Consider the following 16,801-nt stretch of genomic DNA (forward strand, 5'->3'; position numbering starts at 1 on the left):
AGTCAGCCATACATGATGACACAGTCCCAGACGTAGCTCAGGCTCTTAGCAGCCCAAAAAAACATCGTCAGGTAAGAGCTATTCAGTGAAACGGAAGGGACATGGATTTCTGAGCCGGAACACTCTGGGCTTGAATCTGACTCTGCTACTTCCTAGCTGCGCGCCTGTGGTCAGCTGACTTCATCCTCCAGATCTCAGTCTCCTGGCGTGTAAAATAGAGATCGTAATGGTGCCCATGTAACACATGATCTGGCCCATAGTACCTGGAGATTGTTACTAATTACTCTACAAAAAAGGTATGTCCCAGCTTCTGTTAGCATGTTTTTATGACTGTTGGGTACGTATCTAAGTCATATATTTTCTGGCAGTTAAGAGGAAGGCTCTTAGCATCAAATGATCTGAGAACCTTTGAAATTAAGCCAGAATTTTGTATGTAGGCACAGGTATGTCCTTTAAAAAAACTCAAAAAAACTGGACAGTTTTGAGTTAGGATAGGAAGATCATCCATGGCTTTCAGCATTCTCAAAAGGATGAGGGACCCAAACATGGTTAAGGAAGGATCCCTGTCCCAGAGTAATGAGTTCCTCGTGTTTACCACCTGTGAGATGTCATTCTTGACGTCCTGAAGGCTTTCTCAAGTAGCAGATCCTGTATTTGGGGACCTATGAACAAGCCTCTGCTCCCCTTAGCCTTGCACTTGTGCTTTCTTAAAAACCTGTGAGTGCAAATGTGTAACCTGAATAGCGCCCCCACCCTGGCAGCCTTATAGGGTGCCTTCATACATGTAGCCCTGGATACTTGGCTCTCATGAATTCAGAGTTCCTGATGAGGGTAGAGCTGGTGGTGGTGACAGGCTTGTCAGAAAGGTGGTTGGAAACTCCAGGGAACCAAGTTGGCTTTGCATTAGAAGCGAGCATCTTATACAAAACAATTGAGCAGGAGCTCCCAGGCTGGTGGACAGTGGAGATTTGGGGAGAGTGGTGCACTCAGCATGGACTCTCTGTGCCCCTTCCCTATATCTTGCCCTAAGCATCTCTTCCATCTGGCTGTTCCCGAGTTACATCCTTTTCATAATAAACCAGTAAGCTGCTTTTTACAGTGGAAGAAATGAGGCCTCAGCCAACATTTGAAAAGAACACATAATAAGAAACTAGTTCTTTTTTTAAATAATTTTTAAAAGATTTTTTACTTATTATAGAGAGGGAGCACACAAGTTGGGGGAAGGGCGGAGAGAAAAGCTGACTTCCCTCTGAGCGCCAAGCATGATGTGATGTGGGGCTCGATTTCATGACCCTGAGATCATGACCTGAGCCGATATCAAGTCAAACGCTTAACCAACTGAGCCACCCAGGTGCCCCCCCCCCAAAAATTAGTTCTTAAAAAGAAAAAAAACTATTAGCTGGTAATAATTCTTTATGATAGACAAATTAAAGGATCTTGCCAAGCAGTTATGTATTGAGAGTGGCATTCTTCATGTGATGGTGGAGATGTGAGATTCGCTCTGGGTATTGCTTTTCTGGAAGGTGGATCTAAAAAGGTGTACTTTCCTCCACTGAGCAATAGTCATAGGATTGAGCCCTGAAGACTTCCGTTTGTAAAGAACATGATCCCATAATACTAAACTTTGATTTAAAAAAACCTCATTGAGCTAATGAAAACAAAACAAAGCAAAACACAGTTGAGCACAGGATAATCTAAGAGTCACCCAGGGTTACTGCCCCAGCTCAGCCCCATTCATGATGCATACAGCCAACCTTCTCCACCTTTAAAAGACTTTGTTTTTTCTTTTTTTTTCTTTTTGCTTTTTCTTTTTTCTTTTTCTTTGTTTTGTTTTGTTTTGGTTTTGGTTTTTTTAGACTTTATTCTTAGGGTGCCTGGGTGGCTCAGTCAATTAAGCATCTTCCTTCAGCTCAGGTCATGATTCCAGGGTTCTGGGATCGAGTCCCACATCGGACTCCCTGCTGGGCTGGGATCCTGCTTCTCCCTCTGCCCCTCCTGCTCGTGCACACTCGCTCACTCTCTCCAATAAATAAATAAAATCTTTAAAAAAATAAAAATTTTATTATTAACCCCTATACCCAATGTGGGCCTTAATTTATAACCCTGTCATTAGCAGTCACGTACTCTGCCAACTTAGCCAGCCAGGTATCCCAAAGACTTTGTTTTTTTAAACAAGCCTCACTTTTCCCCATTCTTCTTGCCAGGGCATTTTGAAATTGTGGTCCAGCTTGGCCTCAGTGGGACTCTGGGTCCTGAAAAGTAGAGAACAGTGGTCTTTTAACACTCAGAGGATTCCTTGTTTGGATACCAAGAAGTATTCCCTGCCTCCCACCCCCACCCCCCACCCCCAGTTTGCTGGATAAATCATCTGTGAAGCCCATTTCAAATATGTGGCCCAGTGGAGGATTATAGTCCTAGGGTAGATGGTCTTAACATGTGTTCAGCATTTCAAAGTGGGCTTTCCCTGGAAGTCAGACCCCCAGCATCTCAGCCGGCACAGAACAGCTGAGCTCTGTAAAGACTTACTGTTGGCCTTCTCTGCCTGTGCTCGTTTATTCAGGGACGGGGTCCAGGGCTGTACCAGGTGCACCTGTGCTCTTCAGGGCTGCTGGCCTCTTGGTGGAGGGACTTGCCGGTCAGGCCAGATGACCCAGGCCAGCAGGGAGGCAAAATAATCTAACCTCCAAAGGAGGGGGAGGAGGGTTCTCGGATTAACCGCAGATTTGAGGATTGACTTGGGGCCTGAAGCTGTAGGTTATTCAGGCCTTGGAAGAGGTCTAAAGCCAGTGGTTTGACCTGTTTTTGGCTTAAGCCCCAAAAATGGGTTCCAGAAAACCCTGGAGGTAGGATGTAGGATTCAGAGTAGACCCCTGGCCAGATGCCAGCACCTCCCACTCCACCAGCTTGGACGGTGATAAGGGGTGAGTTGATGCATAGCTGTCTCCTGAGCTAGCTAGAACTCCCATAGCAGAGCAGTACAGCAGGCAAAGTTCCTGCAGTCCCAGGATCTCAGCTCAGGGCTGTCTTCTCCCTTTTCCTCTGATTTGTCCTGGGTGGTCAGACCTCCCCACATTTGGCCGTCCTGGCTCTCCTATGTAGGTTGGCCTCAGAAATGCTCATCCTTGAGAGGGAAGGAGAAAGAGGCTGTCTAAGCCAGTATTCTGCCTTCGGCCAGGATCCCAGCCTCTGTCCTAGGATGTGTCTCATTGAGCACAAGCTCTCAGGTGTGTAGGGGCCTGGACCTATGTTTCAGGATGACTTGAGTCCTCTTGAGATCATGGGGGTGTCATAGCTGTGGGATATCTGAGCAGGGCAAGAAAAAAATGGACCAAAGGGGAAGCTGAGGCCTCATCTGGGAAAGGAACCTATTTAAAGTTTGCAGTCGGTTTACTGGTAGAACTGGCCTCTGCTGACTTCCCAGAAAGTCGCAGCCAGGAATGGTGGGGGCTGTATTGGAAAATTAGGAAAGCTTTCTGGAGGTGGGGTGTCTGGCCAGGACATGGACGATGGTAAAAAGAGTTGGAGACTTTGTCCTGAGGGCAGTGGGGAACCATGGTCATGTTTTCATCAGAGAGGGACATGGCTTACTTTGCCTGGCTGGTGAAAGGCTGAAGAGAAAGGGGAACAGAAAGATAGGAGGCCACATCGCTTCAAGTGCTCTTTGGGGTCCTTTCTTACCCGTGGAAAGCCTCTGGAACGAGCTCCTGCCTGGCCTGTCCCTGGCCCACCATGGAGCTTCGAGATGGGGCAGGAGCAGGAGCTGTCCTGGAGGCTTTGAGAAGCCCTCTGCAGGGCCTTGTGTGAGAGCCCCAGACAACCCTCAGAGTCGAGACTGCAGGCTAGGAGTTCCCTTCGGGCTCTAACAGCCCAGAGCCAGGCCAGGCAGTGAGCAGAAGCAGGGCTGGATGTGACAGCGCAGCCAGCCCCACCTCAGTCGGCAGGACGTGTGGTTCCAAGTCCTGCTTTGCATCCCTGTTGACAAGTGCCATGCCTTCACATGAGACAGAAACCTAGGGCTAAGAGTAGAGGCCCAGAGTAAACCGCCTCCTGTTGGCAGGCGTTGGGAGAGGGAGGTGTTTCTCTTCTCCACCTTCCCCGTCACCAGAACCCCAGCCTGTTCCGTTGCTGGCACTCCAGCCAGTTCTCTTGCTACATGTGTGGTTCCTTCCACTGGGTTTACCTCACCCGCACCCAGAGTGAGCTCTTTTGTCCCCGGCTTTAAATGGGCTCCTCTGGGGTCCAGCCAGGTTTCTCTCCCTGCGAGCCTGACCCTGTTGAGCTCTGCATGGGGGACAGTGGGACTCTCACAGAACTCAGGCTGTGAACAGCCTACTGTATTTCTCCCTCATTCCCCTGGACCCCCACCCACCAGAACTACCCACATAGCTTCTTGGAGAAGCCCAACTCCTGTCCTTTGGCCCACATTGCTAGGGACCGGGGATAGCCAGGGAACACAGACAGCCCCAGACCTTCTTAGAGTCAGCATCTTCAGGGTGGGACTGGGAGAAGCAGGAGCTGGGCAGAGGGATCCCACACAGCTGGAAAAGCTGACCTAGCTGTTGTGCTGGTCTCCTAGCAACAGCCACCAGCAGCCCCCAGTGACCAGAGCAGTGCTGGGCCGGCCTAAGGGCTCTGACCTCACTGTGTTTGCTGTAGCAACAGCCACCAGCAGCTAAACTCCCTTTCCTCCAGGAAGCCAAGCATTTGCATTTCTGCTGGCCTGGTTCAGACACTCTTCTTCCCTTCCCCAAGCCCAGGAATAAGGGGAGGGAGAGGCAGTCTTAAAAACCCTCGCCAATTGTGTCCTCAGCACCTCCGTTCCAGAGCGTCTGAGGAACTATCCCTCTGAGTCTAGCCACTTCCTGGGACGGGCCAGCTCTCATTAGGAGCACAGTCTGCTCCGTCCCCTCTCCCCCCATCCCGCCAAGACGCAAGGACTAGCCCTCTTTTTTTTTTTTTTTTTTTAAGATTTTATTTATTTATTTGACAGAGATAGCGAGAGAGGGAACACAAGCAAGGGGAGTGTGAGAGGGAGAGGCAGGCTTCCCACCGAGCAGGGAGCCTGATGTGGGGCTCGATCCCAGGACCCTGGGATTATGACCTGAGCCGAAGGCAGAGGCTTAACAGCTGAGCCACCCAGGCGCCCCAGGAACTAGCCCTCTTGACAGCATTGCTTCTCTTCTCTGTCCCTTGTCAGCACATTGACAGGGCATGTCTGCCCGTTGGAAAACCCCTGGGAGGTATTTACCCCTGTCCTTGGGGTTTGAGGCAGTCAAAATAGGATCACTTCTTATGGGCGAGAACCGTGGAATTTGTTGTCCACAGAATGGTTTAGGGCCACAGTCACTATGACTTTTGTGCCAGGAGAAAACCTCATTATTTAGCTGGAGGAGGCCAGATTTTGTCTTGCTATGATCAGATGCCACCTTCTGCTTTGCTTTCAGGAATGAGTCCAGGAAGAGCAGTGGGGAGAGGGACTTTTCCTCTGTAACCTGATGTGCCTCTTAACCATCTGTGGCCCAAGGCCTCTCCATGGGCCAGTCCTCAGGGCCCAGATCACAGCAGGGATGTGTGCTTGCGGCATACACGGTCCTCCTCCCCATCCTTGCAGGGTGGGACATTTTCCCCAGGGAACAGGGAAGAACATCCCCGCCTGGTGTGTGTTAGGACCAGGGGTCTGATAGGTTTAGAGAACAGCTGCACCCACCGCCCAGATCTCCCAGCAGATGTGCACTGGGGTCCCTGGCCTCTGGCTGACTCACAGCCCAGCTTCCTGTTCCGTGTCTTGGGAGAGGATCTCTTGTGACTTGTCTTCTCTTCGAATTCAACTTTCCTTGGTGCATTCCATTGGGAAGTTTCTCCTGGGACAGTGTCAGTCCTGTTGGCCCTATTTTCAGATCCACCCTATGTGTGTTGACTTGGAACTTTCCCTGCCCCCTCCCTGCCACATGCCAGACATTTTCACATCTGCATATCCTCACCAGAGCCAGAAGGAGGGTGATCTGATCCCTGTCTTTCAGATGAAGAAATTTGAGATGCAGGCTAATTAGGTGACTTGTCTACAGTCTCACAAATAGTAGAAGACACAGCTGGGCTTTCAGCTGCGAGCTTCTTCCCCAAAGCCTATGTTCTCTCTACCCTGTCTCACTGTCCCTGCCTTCTTCTTCTTTTTTTTTTTTTCTTTCTTTTTTAAGATTTTATTTATTTATTTAGAGTGTGAGCAAGGGGAGGGGGAGAGAGAATCCCAGGTGGACTCCAGGCTGAGCACAGAGCCTGACTTGGGGCTCAGTCTTAAAACCCTGAGGTTATGACCTGAGCCAAAACCAAGAGTCTGATGCTTAACCGATGGAGCCACCCAGGCGCCCCTGTCCATGCCTTTCTGATGGGAAGTCGCTGTCGCCCGATCTTCCCCAGGTGTGGATTGCTTCACCTCTGCTTTACGGTGAGGCTGACCGTGGCACACCTCCCTCCCCAGTAACGGCCATAACAACAGTGGCTCCCGGTTGTTGACTGTTGGCTGTGAGCCAGGCCCTGGGCTAACCAAGGGCTTTTACCCACACGAACTCCTGCAGTCTTAGTAGCGACTGTCTGACATTCATACTGTTCTCCCTTTTCAGGGCTTGAGACTTATGACATACGCAGTACGTTGATTTTACAGACAAGTAGGCTAAGTGGCACTTGTTCACCCAGGGCCACTCGGGTGTGACCTGAGCAAGTCAGATTAGCGCTGGGGTGTGCCAGGCCACTCCTCCACACACACACACACACACACTGCCTGCCTCCGTCAGGACGGTTCCCGTACCGGAGGCTGCCTCAGGACCCCCGCTCATGGACTTCGCGCGCCGGGACAGTTGCTCTTTCATCTGTTTCCACTCCGTCCTCACCAGCCCTGGCAGGGAGGCTCTTCATCTCTGTTTTACAGATGAAGCAACTATACGGACTGGCCAGAGTGAGTTAATGGCCACACTAGGACTTGACCCTGGGCTTTTCCACCCTGCCAGGCTGTTGCTTCAAAATACAGTATTTTTTGTGTGCATGCCCCTTTACATGTTCCCCGCTGTGGCTTCTTGAGTCTCTGTCAGAGCCTCTAAAAGTTGTTCAAAGGCAGGTATTCTTCATCACTCTAGTTGTGTTGAGTGTCTAAGTTTGGATAGGGTGGATACCTGTACGGGTGTCTGGGTCCCAGGGCGGGTTTGGAAATTCCAGTAGCATCCAGGTGGTTTTGGTGTATGGGCTAAATCCCGGGGAGCCCTGGCGTGCCACAGGTCTGGGCCCCAGTTCCAAAGGGCCCGGCATGTAGGAGGTTCTCTGTAAGTGGAAGTTGTTGGCAACTGCTGCTCTTGGTCAGGGGTGCTCTAGAGCACCACTTGGTGCCCGCACCACCCAGGACGCACCGCACCTGTGCATCACCTGGAGGAAGGGAGCAGAACGTTAGCAAAACTGCAGTTGGGAAAAGCACCGGCTCTCCCCTTGCCCAGCTCCCTGGTTAAAAGCCCGTGGTTGGGGCTGATGCTTTAGAGAAGAACTGAGGAAATAAAAGAACCACAGTGTTGATGACAAGAGTCTACACGGCTGTCAGAAAGGGCTGGCTAATATGGCAACCATTCTGTAAATATTATGTAGCCATTAAAAGAGAACACTGGCATGGGAAAATGTTAGGGAAACGTTAAGTGAAAAAGCCTTCAGGAGAATACATAGCATGATTCTACTGTTATTTTATTTATTTATTTATTTTTGCTTGTTTGTTGTTTTTTTAAAGATTTTATTTATTTATCTGAGAGAGAATGGTGGGTAGGGCCAGAGGGAGGAGGAGAAGCAGACTCCCCGCTGAGCAGGGTGCCCGATACAGGGCTCAGTCCCAGAACCCCGGGACTATGACCCGAGCCGAAGACAGCTGTTCAACGACTGAGCCACCCAGGCGCCCTTCCAGTTGTGTTAAAAATCACACAGATCTGGGGCGCCTGGGTGTCACAGCGGTTAAGTGTCTGCCTTCGGCTCAGGGCGTGATCCCGGCATTGTGGGATCGAGCCCCACATCAGGCTCCTCCGCTATGAGCCTGCTTCTTCCTCTCCCACTCCCCCTGCTTGTGTTCCCTCTCTCGCTGGCTGTCTCTGTCTCTGTCAAATAAATAAAATCTTTAAAAAAAAAAAAATCACACAGATCTGTGCTGGCTTCAGCAGCACGTACACCAAAATTGGAACGATAGAGAGAAGATCAGCATAGCCCCTGCGCAAGGATGACCCCCAGATCCGTGAAGCGTTCCGTAGTTTGACTGTAAACACTTCCCATGTGTACCTCTGAGATTCTCCCAGCATGACTCAAAGTAAATGCTTTAAGAAAGAAAAAAAATTACACAGTTCTTTTTAGAAATGCATGAATTCAGTACAGGTTATCTCTGGGAAGGACTGGCAGTAAGCAGATGAAGGGATTCTTACTGTAAATTCTTACTCTGCCTTGTACTCTGAAGTTTTTACCATGAGCCTGTGTTACTTTTAGAATTGGGGGGAGGACGTAAGGTGGCATACCAAGAACAAATAAGGGTTAAAAGCCCAACTGCTGGGAACCCCTTGTCCTGTGACTGTCAGCAGCCACTATCCCAAGTCCATTTTCGGAGGATGGGCTCAAGAATCTTAAAAGCACAAAAAGAGCAGTCTCCTGAGTTTTTCTGCTTAGGAGAACTAGTGTGCTTTTCTCAGTTTCTGGCCTACATAATACTTGACAGAGGAAAAACCCAAGTCATAATGTACCATCTCTTGCCTCTTCTGTTACCTACCCCTAGACAAATGTTTATGGGTCAGCCCAGAGACGAAAAATGAGACCATTTGAAGGCTTCCAGCGCAAAGCCATTGTAATTTGTCCCACTGATGAGGACCTAAAAGACCGGACAATAAAGCGAACCGACGAGGAAGGGAAGGATGTCCCAGATCACGCAGTCCTAGAAATGAAAGGTAGGAGATGAGCGGTTCCCAGGGGACCGGCCACAACAGGGTCCTCCAGAGAAAAGCTCCTTCCACACTCCCTTCCTCCCAGCTCCTGGCTTATTCCTTTTTAGATCTCGTCCATTTTTTCCTTCCTCCTGTTCTTTCCTTCCCTGTCTGCTGCAGCTGTGAATGGAAGAGCTGCAGGCTGTCTCTTGGGGCATGGTTTTCAGACCGGGGTAGGATGAGGGAGAGGATGTATGGGAGCAGACACCAAGAGACCCGCACAGTCACTGCCTCTGGCACCCACCAGTGGGGTACTGAGCTGGCCTCCTGCTCCTCTGTAGAAATAAGGATGCTGATTCCACCTGCCTGGGGAAGGCTGGAGGGAGTGTTTATATTTGGTGGGGCTTAGGCCACCTGTTCAGAAGAGAGAGAGGAAGGTCTTTGTTTACTCCTGATAATTATCAGAGAGGTTGAGACCCTTTCTCGCTCTGTCACTCCTCCCTTCTCCAGTCTCCTTTCTGGCAGGCCAGTGTCCTGGGGGTGTAGGGAATCAGACCACGGAAGGTCCTGACCTCTCCCTGTTCCCTCTGGGGCCCTGCCTTCTTCCTAGCCAACTTCACATTGCCAGACGTCGGGGACTTCCTGGACGAGGTGCTGTTCATTGAGCTGCAGCGGGAAGAAGCAGACAAGTTGGTGAGACAGTACAACGAGGAAGGTCGCAAGGCTGGGCCACCCCCTGAAAAGCGCTTTGACAACCGAGGCGGTGGTGGCTTCCGGGGCCGCGGGGGTGGTGGCGGCTTCCAGCGCTATGACAACAGAGGCCCACCAGGGGGGAACCGAGGAGGCTTCCAGAACCGAGGGGGCGGCAGCGGTGGAGGAGGCAACTACCGAGGAGGTGAGACATCTCAAACAGAGATCTCTCGGCTTTTGGCTCCCGGGGCAGGGTTGGGCTTTGTGACTGCTTACTCAGTCAGCAGGTGAAATTTCCCTAGCAGCAGCTGTGGCCTGAATTCTGGTGGAGAACCACAGTGAGTCCAGCTCTGGGCCCTTAGGGGAACTCTCCCACTGTCCTGCTTCCCTTGGGTGTTGCTCCTGAAGCCTGTGCCCCTTTGCAGGTCACTCTGGTGTCATTTTTGCAGCTCTTCCCTGCCATCTGACCATAAGCTCCTTAAGAAGAGCAGCCAAAAAAAAAAGAACAGCAGCCAGACTGAGTTTACTGCCAGTCTTGGGTTCCACCTCAGGACCTAGCGCAAGACAAATGTTAGGACTGTTTTGGTGTTTGGTGTTAAAAACAAATAGAGAAGTGGGCTGAAAGAGGCTAATTTGCTCAAGATTTGCCCAGCTGAATCCAGAGCTAGGACCACGTGGTCTGTCACTAAGTTCTGCTGTCTCTGAAGCAAAGTGTATGATCATGATTTAACTAGCACGCCCAACTCTGTTTCATTGTTGTGCTGAATAGTTCGGAGACACAGCCATGACCCAGACAGACATATCGGCCTATAGTGACAGTCCAGAGGGCTTCTGGGCTGAGTGGCAAAGCCTTGCATTAGTGTGAGCTTGGGTGACACCTGATCCAGCCTGGGAGGGAGCAGGCTCAGGAAAGGCTTCCCGAGACACCAGTGTCTAGGCTGAGGTCCAGAGACCGGTGGGAATTGTCAGGGGGAAGGGTTCTGGGCCCAGCCACAGCTGCTCAAGGGCTTAGGAGAGACTGACCCATTTGACCAAGCCTGGGTGCTTAGTTTCCCTCTTCCGGTTTGTTCAACAGCTGTCGGGATGCTGGGGACACGGTAGAAATCCAAACAGCCCTGGTCCCAAGCTCACAGTCCGGTGGGCAAGACAAGCGTGTCAGCAGACAGTGATGACTGAGTTATCAGGGCCACACGGGGGGCATGCCCGGGGTCTGGGGAGACCCAGAGTGGAGCCCTGCTCCCGAGGGTCACCAGTTCAGAGTGACAGGGCCTCTCCCCTGGCTTTTCCGACGCAGGCTTCAACCGCAGCGGAGGTGGTGGCTACAACCAGAACCGCTGGGGTAACAACAGCCGGGATAACAACAACTCTAACAACCGAGGCAGCTACAACCGGGCTCCCCAGCAACAGCCGCCACCCCAGCAGCCGCCACCGCCGCAGCCACCACCCCAGCAGCCGCCACCACCACCCAGCTACAGCCCTGCTCGGAACCCACCGGGGGCCAGCAGCTACAACAAGAATAGCAACATCCCCGGCTCAAGCGCCAATACCAGCACCCCCACTGTCAGCAGCTACAGCCCTCCACAGGTGAGAGAATGTACGTGCGTGTGCAAGGCCAGAGGAGGTGGATCCGGGCAGTGGCCAACAGATGCTCTGGCCACGGCTCTCCACTCTTCCCTCCAATCCTGCCCTTCTTCCTGGCAGTGCTTTTGACTGCAGTGGACCATAGACATTCCTCCCAGACCCAGATAAATCGGGAACCGACCGTTCTCCGCCCTTCACGCTCGTGTGCTAGGAGTGTTGGCTGCTCCAGCAAGTGCATTTCTCTCAGTGGTGTCGCTGGCCTCCACTGAATCCCCAGGAAGGCACTTGATTGGAGTTACTTTTGCCTATGCTGGCAGAGGCTGACCCCCTTATCTCCAGCACATGGAGACAGGCCCTAAGCTTGGGAGGTCTTGTCTGGTGTCCTGAGAGCTTCACTCTGGAGCAGCTCCTGGCTCAGTTCCAGTTCTCCAAAAGCCGGTGCTCAAGCTCTGGAATGCACAGGCCCCATTAACCAGAGCAGTCCACAGCCGTTTCCTGAGCGCCTTCCACATGCCAGACCTGGGGACAGCTGCCAAGAGACAGATGAATGGCTCCCAGTCCTGGTCTAACCAGAATGTTTCCTAGAACAGGATGGGTAGGCACGGATTCAAACCCCAGCCCCACAACATCTCGGTTCTGTAACTTTGCACAAACAGTTACACCTCTCTGGACCTCATGTTCTTTATAAAAGACTATAGAGTTGTTAGTAGAACTCATTTGCGAGGTTTGTTGTGAGGGATGGGTGGTATTTTAGTTTTGTGGGTAAGGCTCTGGGACTAGACAGACCGGAGGTCAATTCCCAGCTCCACCACTTTTTACTGTGTGACTTGGGTCCACTCATTTCACCTCCCTGAGCTTCAACTTCCTTCTCTGTAAAATGAGGCTAGTGGAACGTGCCTCACAGAGTTGATGGGGGAATTAGAGGGGTTAGTGATATGGTCTGCACGTGGGAAGCACTTGGGAAATTCCTACCACTGTTCTCAGCAAATCTTCCCAAAACAACTACCACCATTTGTGGCGTGCCCAGTGGCTTGTGCACTCAAGCTGCCTGAATACGCAAGGCAATCGGAAGGGGTAGTTCTGTTGTAATTCTCATTTACAGGGGGAAAGAAAAGCAGTGGAATTTCAGGAGATGCTGTGTGCCTTGCTCCCCCAGGATCTTAGAGCTGGGAGTAGAGTCCAGAACACAACCCTGTTCCCTTCCCTGTCCCACCATGTCACAGAGCTGACCCATTTCCTCAGCCCTCAAACAGCCACCACCAGGGAAGTTCCTTTGTGGCCTGCTGCTTACAAAGGCCCTTCCTCCATCCCAGCTGAGCTGTTTCACAGCGTCCTGGTTTTTTTCCCCCCACTTTCCAGCCGAGTTACAGCCAGCCACCCTACAACCAGGGAGGTTACAGCCAGGGCTACACAGCCCCGCCACCTCCACCTCCACCACCACCTGCCTACAACTATGGGAGCTATGGCGGCTACAACCCGGCTCCTTACACCCCGCCGCCGCCCCCCACCGCACAGACCTACCCTCAGCCCAGCTATAACCAGTATCAGCAGGTAGGTGCCAGACTCGGGGTGGAGGCGTGGGGGGAGGTACGCATAAAGAGACTTCAGGAGACCCGCATGGTTGTGTATTCCCAGACCGGAGTCCCTGTTTATTCCTACAGAGGTGGGCTGGCCTTAGGCTGGCATTCACCGGATGTAGCCATTCCATTTGGTGAACACTTCTGCACTGGCTGCTAAGTAACTGGTATCCAAACCTCTTCTTCCCGGTGAAGCCACCAAATGGCATAGCAGGGCCTCCAGATCCTGCTTCAGCACCATGGCCAGTGTCCGTTCCCCTTGGCCATCATATCTGTTAAGTGTTTTGAATATGGTGTCTACCTATACCTGAAAGGACATTAGGTTGGCAAGCCAAGAGGTCTGGGCTTCAGTCCCTGACTCCCCACCCACGTGGCATTGGGTCAGTCACTTGTCCTCCCAAGGGACCTTGATTTCGCTGTCAGGGGACCCATGTGTTGGCTATTGTCGGTGCACTCAATCTCTGCCCTGGGTGAGAGTGGGGTCAAGACGGGAGCCAAATGTGGGTGTGGGTAAGGAAAACATGGTGCTCTTGGTTTCTCTCTCCAGTATGCCCAGCAGTGGAACCAGTACTATCAGAACCAGGGCCAGTGGCCACCATACTACGGGAACTACGACTACGGGAGCTACTCCGGGAACACACAGGGAGGCACAAGCACACAGTAGCCAGTGTGCTCCGGAGGCCCCTGCCGGCTTCCTCCACCAGCGCCCACCTCGGCCCCCTCGTCTACCCACACTGGGTCCTGTGGTGCTGGGGGACAGGTCATCCCAGGGCTGCCTCCTTTCAGCCCACTGCCTCCCCTCTGAGGGGCTTCTTCCCCAACACAGGGCCGGGCATTTTTCTCTGGATTCAAACAGGCAACAATGACCTTTTATTTTCTGTTTGTCCCCTTACCTTCTTCCTCCCCCTCCTCCTCTTCTTCCTCCTCTCTGCCTCCTTTTTGACTAAAGACGTCCCCCCTCCCCTTGGTCATACATTGAGGCTACAGTGGCTGAGGGAGGGCCCCCTCTGCCCACCTCTCCCAGCCCTGCTCCAGCCCCTCAGCTTCCCAGACCCTCATGCAGTTGGTTGTACATTCTTCCAGGAGCTGTTTTACTGTCTACTTTTCAGGATTTAAAAAAAAAAAAAAAAATCAAAAACTTAAAAAAAAACACACACACACACAAAACCCCACAAGTTTAAAAAGCAAAATGCGGAGGGAGGAAGCAGTGACAGATATTTTTTGGTAATTATGCTTTTTTTTTTTTAATATTTAGAATTTCTCTTTTTACTGTGGCTGTTGATATTTCATCAGGATAACCATTTCTTTGCTGAGTTCAGGTGACTGAGGAAGAGCCACGCCCTCAAAACAAAACACACACAAAACAAAACCACAGAATCATCTTTAACCTAACTTTTTATACGATGTCTCAGTTTCCCATAACCTTGCACACAAGCTTCTGTGTTGAGTTGAATTGTAACTGCTTTTTGTATTTGGAGAGAGTGTGACTATTGAACTTGAAACCTTTTATTCCGGGCGTCTTGGTAGTTTCTGGTGGGATTAAGCGGGCAAGAGGGAAGAAGGGGAGGTTGGGGGTGGGGGCTCCTTCCCTTCAGAACATGAAATTTCCCCCACCGCCTCCTCTCCAGAGGTCTCCCAGGTGCCAGACCTAAAGGTTTTTCCTACAATGATCCTCTGATTATTTTTACTCCCCCTTGACCCATATGTTTTAACAGGATTTTAACAAACTGCACTTATTAAGAAATGTGTTTGCTTTGTTTTGTTTTCTTTCAATAAATGACATGGCACCTCCTAGCAGGAAGGAAGCAGGGTTGAAACCCTGAAGTGTTACTGCAGTTGGCCTTTAATTGGGATGGGACCTTTTCGCAGGGGACATTATTTACTCATCCGTTAAACACTTACTGAAAGTTTCATGTGCCTGGCCCTGTTTTGGGAGCTGGGGATGCCCCCCTTAAACCTGGGGCTCTCCATTTAAAATCCACTAGTTCATTTTAAAGTGGTTCTCTGGTCCCTGCTCTTTCTGGTCCACTCAGCCCCAAATCTCTCCAGGAATTTGTGACTAGAAGACATGCAGGTCCCTCAGCAGAGGGCGAGGTAGGGCCAACGGGATGCAGACCAGGGCTAGAGTGTCACATTCATCATTGGGTGTGACTGCTCATCCACCCTGGTCCTGGCCTGGGTGCTGGACTTAGGACTGGTCCTACCTGCACTCCTGGATCCAGGCTAGCGGGGATTCCAGGAACTTCTTTATCCAGCCACTGTGTGTTAGGTACTTGCTCTGGGCCTCACTCTTTCCGGGCAGTGCTGGGGATACAGTGTGGTCAGGGCAGCCCTGAGCCCTCCTCTCACAGGTCTACCAGTCCAGAGATAATACAGACTTTTCATCAGATGGTGATAGCACCAAGTGGTCAGCTATGAAAGCCTGAGGGTGGGGAGTGTGGTAAGGGAAGGTGCTCCTGGAGAAGGGAATAATTTTTTAAGTAGCCAGGATAGAAGACTTCATGTTTGCTGTCTCCATATAGCCTAGTATTCTTTCCCAGCAACTGGAGTCATTTTATTCCCTCTGGATATGTGGTGTTCCTGGCCCCTTGTGAGGGACAATGCTGGGCCATAGGAGTGCCAGTTGAGCCCCATCCCTTTCCTTGTAGGAAGTACCTCAGAGCCTTATAAATGGGACACAGGCTCCAAAAGGAGGAAGGCTGGCTAGTTTGAGGTCAGGGATGAGGCATCTGAATGTGAGATGGAGCCAAAATTGGTGGCTGGCTGGGCTAAAAGGGACCCTAGAGTGCCCCTGTCTGCCTGTTCAGGGAGAGCAGGAGGGGAAGGGCCTCAGGTCTCTGGAAAGTCCCCTTCCTTGCTGGTCCACGTGTTGGGCAACAGCACCCTCTGCTGGCCTCTCTGAGTAATCTGTCTTAAACTTAGTTCCCACCTCTCTGTGGCAAATGGGCCTCTAGGTCCCTGATCCTGGCAATGCAAATAGGAAGTTATTTCTCTGCTCCTGTCCACAGTGTCAGGATCATTGCACCAGCTTCCTCACAGATCTCCCTTGCCTCCAGTCCCTTTCCCTCATGCTTTCCCCCCTCCCGCCTGCTACCCGAAGGATAAAAGAGCTCAAGCTACTTAGTGCAGCTTATGAGGCCCTGTGTGCCTGACCCCTGGTGACCTGTCTGGCTTCATATTTTGCTGCTCCCCCTTTGAACTTCAGATCGATGGTTCTGGGGGAGTCACAAATCTCTCAACCAAATGCCATCAACCCCGCTTTGGAAAAAGCACGTGTACATGGAATTTTGCATAAATATTCAAGAGGTTCTCAAATTCTCTGCAGCCCAGTGGTGGCCTTCAAGTTAGAACTTTTTCATTCCCTGAACACCTTGAAGTCTTTGCAGTAACCAGAAAATACCCATGCCTGCTTTGCGCTCTGGGTTTTTGCCTCGCCTTTCCTGCTGCCTGAAACTTTCCTCTTTAGTTCCTGCTCACCTTTCAGGTCTCAGCTTGGATGTCCCCTCCTCCTAGAAGGAAACCTTCCCTGACCCTTTAGGCTGGGGTGGACAGCCCCATCAGAGCCCGGGCCATTCAGGGTGGTCACTTGGGATATGTCTGTCCACTTTGTTGGTAATACACCTGAATGAGTCATTACCCAACACCTAGAGCAGATCAGGACCAGGGTTGTCCCCCTCCACATCTGCAAATTTGTAGGGTCCTGGAACACAGTGGGAAGTTCTATCTGAGCTCACCACCCATCTCATGCTAGCCAGGGGTTGGCTTTGATCACAAGCAAGAAATAAAGCTTAGTAGATATTCTTTGAGGTGGTGAAGGAAAAAGGGATGGATTGGAGACTAAACCAAAGCACAAACCCTCAAGAGGCTCTGGACGGTGGCCATTCAACATTCAACCGTCCATTCCAGAAGTAAGCATGCCAGGTTCTGGTGTCCCAGCAGGGAACAGGTTGACGATGGTTCAGATCCCTCCTGGTGCAATTCCGTAGCAGATCCCATGGGGGCGGGGGGGGGGGGGGGAGGGAGGCACCC

The 16,801-nt window shown here is 51.4% G+C and overlaps 1 protein-coding gene and 1 non-coding gene across 5 annotated transcripts in view; both read left to right on the forward strand.

Annotated features, from left to right (window-relative positions):
• HNRNPUL1 (heterogeneous nuclear ribonucleoprotein U like 1) overlaps nucleotides 1-14,566 on the forward strand; it is a 34,703-nt gene extending 20,137 nt beyond the window's left edge. For all 4 annotated transcript variants that reach the window (XM_040634013.1, XM_008706647.2, XM_040634014.1 and 1 more), the window contains exons 11-15: nucleotides 8,780-8,948; nucleotides 9,535-9,819; nucleotides 10,909-11,198; nucleotides 12,555-12,746; nucleotides 13,320-14,566. In XM_040634013.1, the coding sequence (XP_040489947.1) occupies nucleotides 8,780-8,948; nucleotides 9,535-9,819; nucleotides 10,909-11,198; nucleotides 12,555-12,746; nucleotides 13,320-13,436 (1,053 nt within the window). In that variant the 3' untranslated portion in view covers nucleotides 13,437-14,566. The remainder of the gene's footprint in view (nucleotides 1-8,779; nucleotides 8,949-9,534; nucleotides 9,820-10,908; nucleotides 11,199-12,554; nucleotides 12,747-13,319) is intronic.
• On the forward strand, nucleotides 8,165-8,271 carry LOC121103568. The gene has a single exon (XR_005835819.1). It is a non-coding gene; the product is annotated as a U6 spliceosomal RNA (small nuclear RNA).
• Nucleotides 14,567-16,801: the final 2,235 nt, after the last annotated feature.

This window comes from Ursus maritimus, unplaced genomic scaffold (genome assembly GCF_017311325.1).
Source record: "Ursus maritimus isolate PB19 unplaced genomic scaffold, ASM1731132v1 scaffold_19, whole genome shotgun sequence".
In the NCBI taxonomy this organism is placed as follows: domain Eukaryota; kingdom Metazoa; phylum Chordata; class Mammalia; order Carnivora; family Ursidae; genus Ursus; species Ursus maritimus.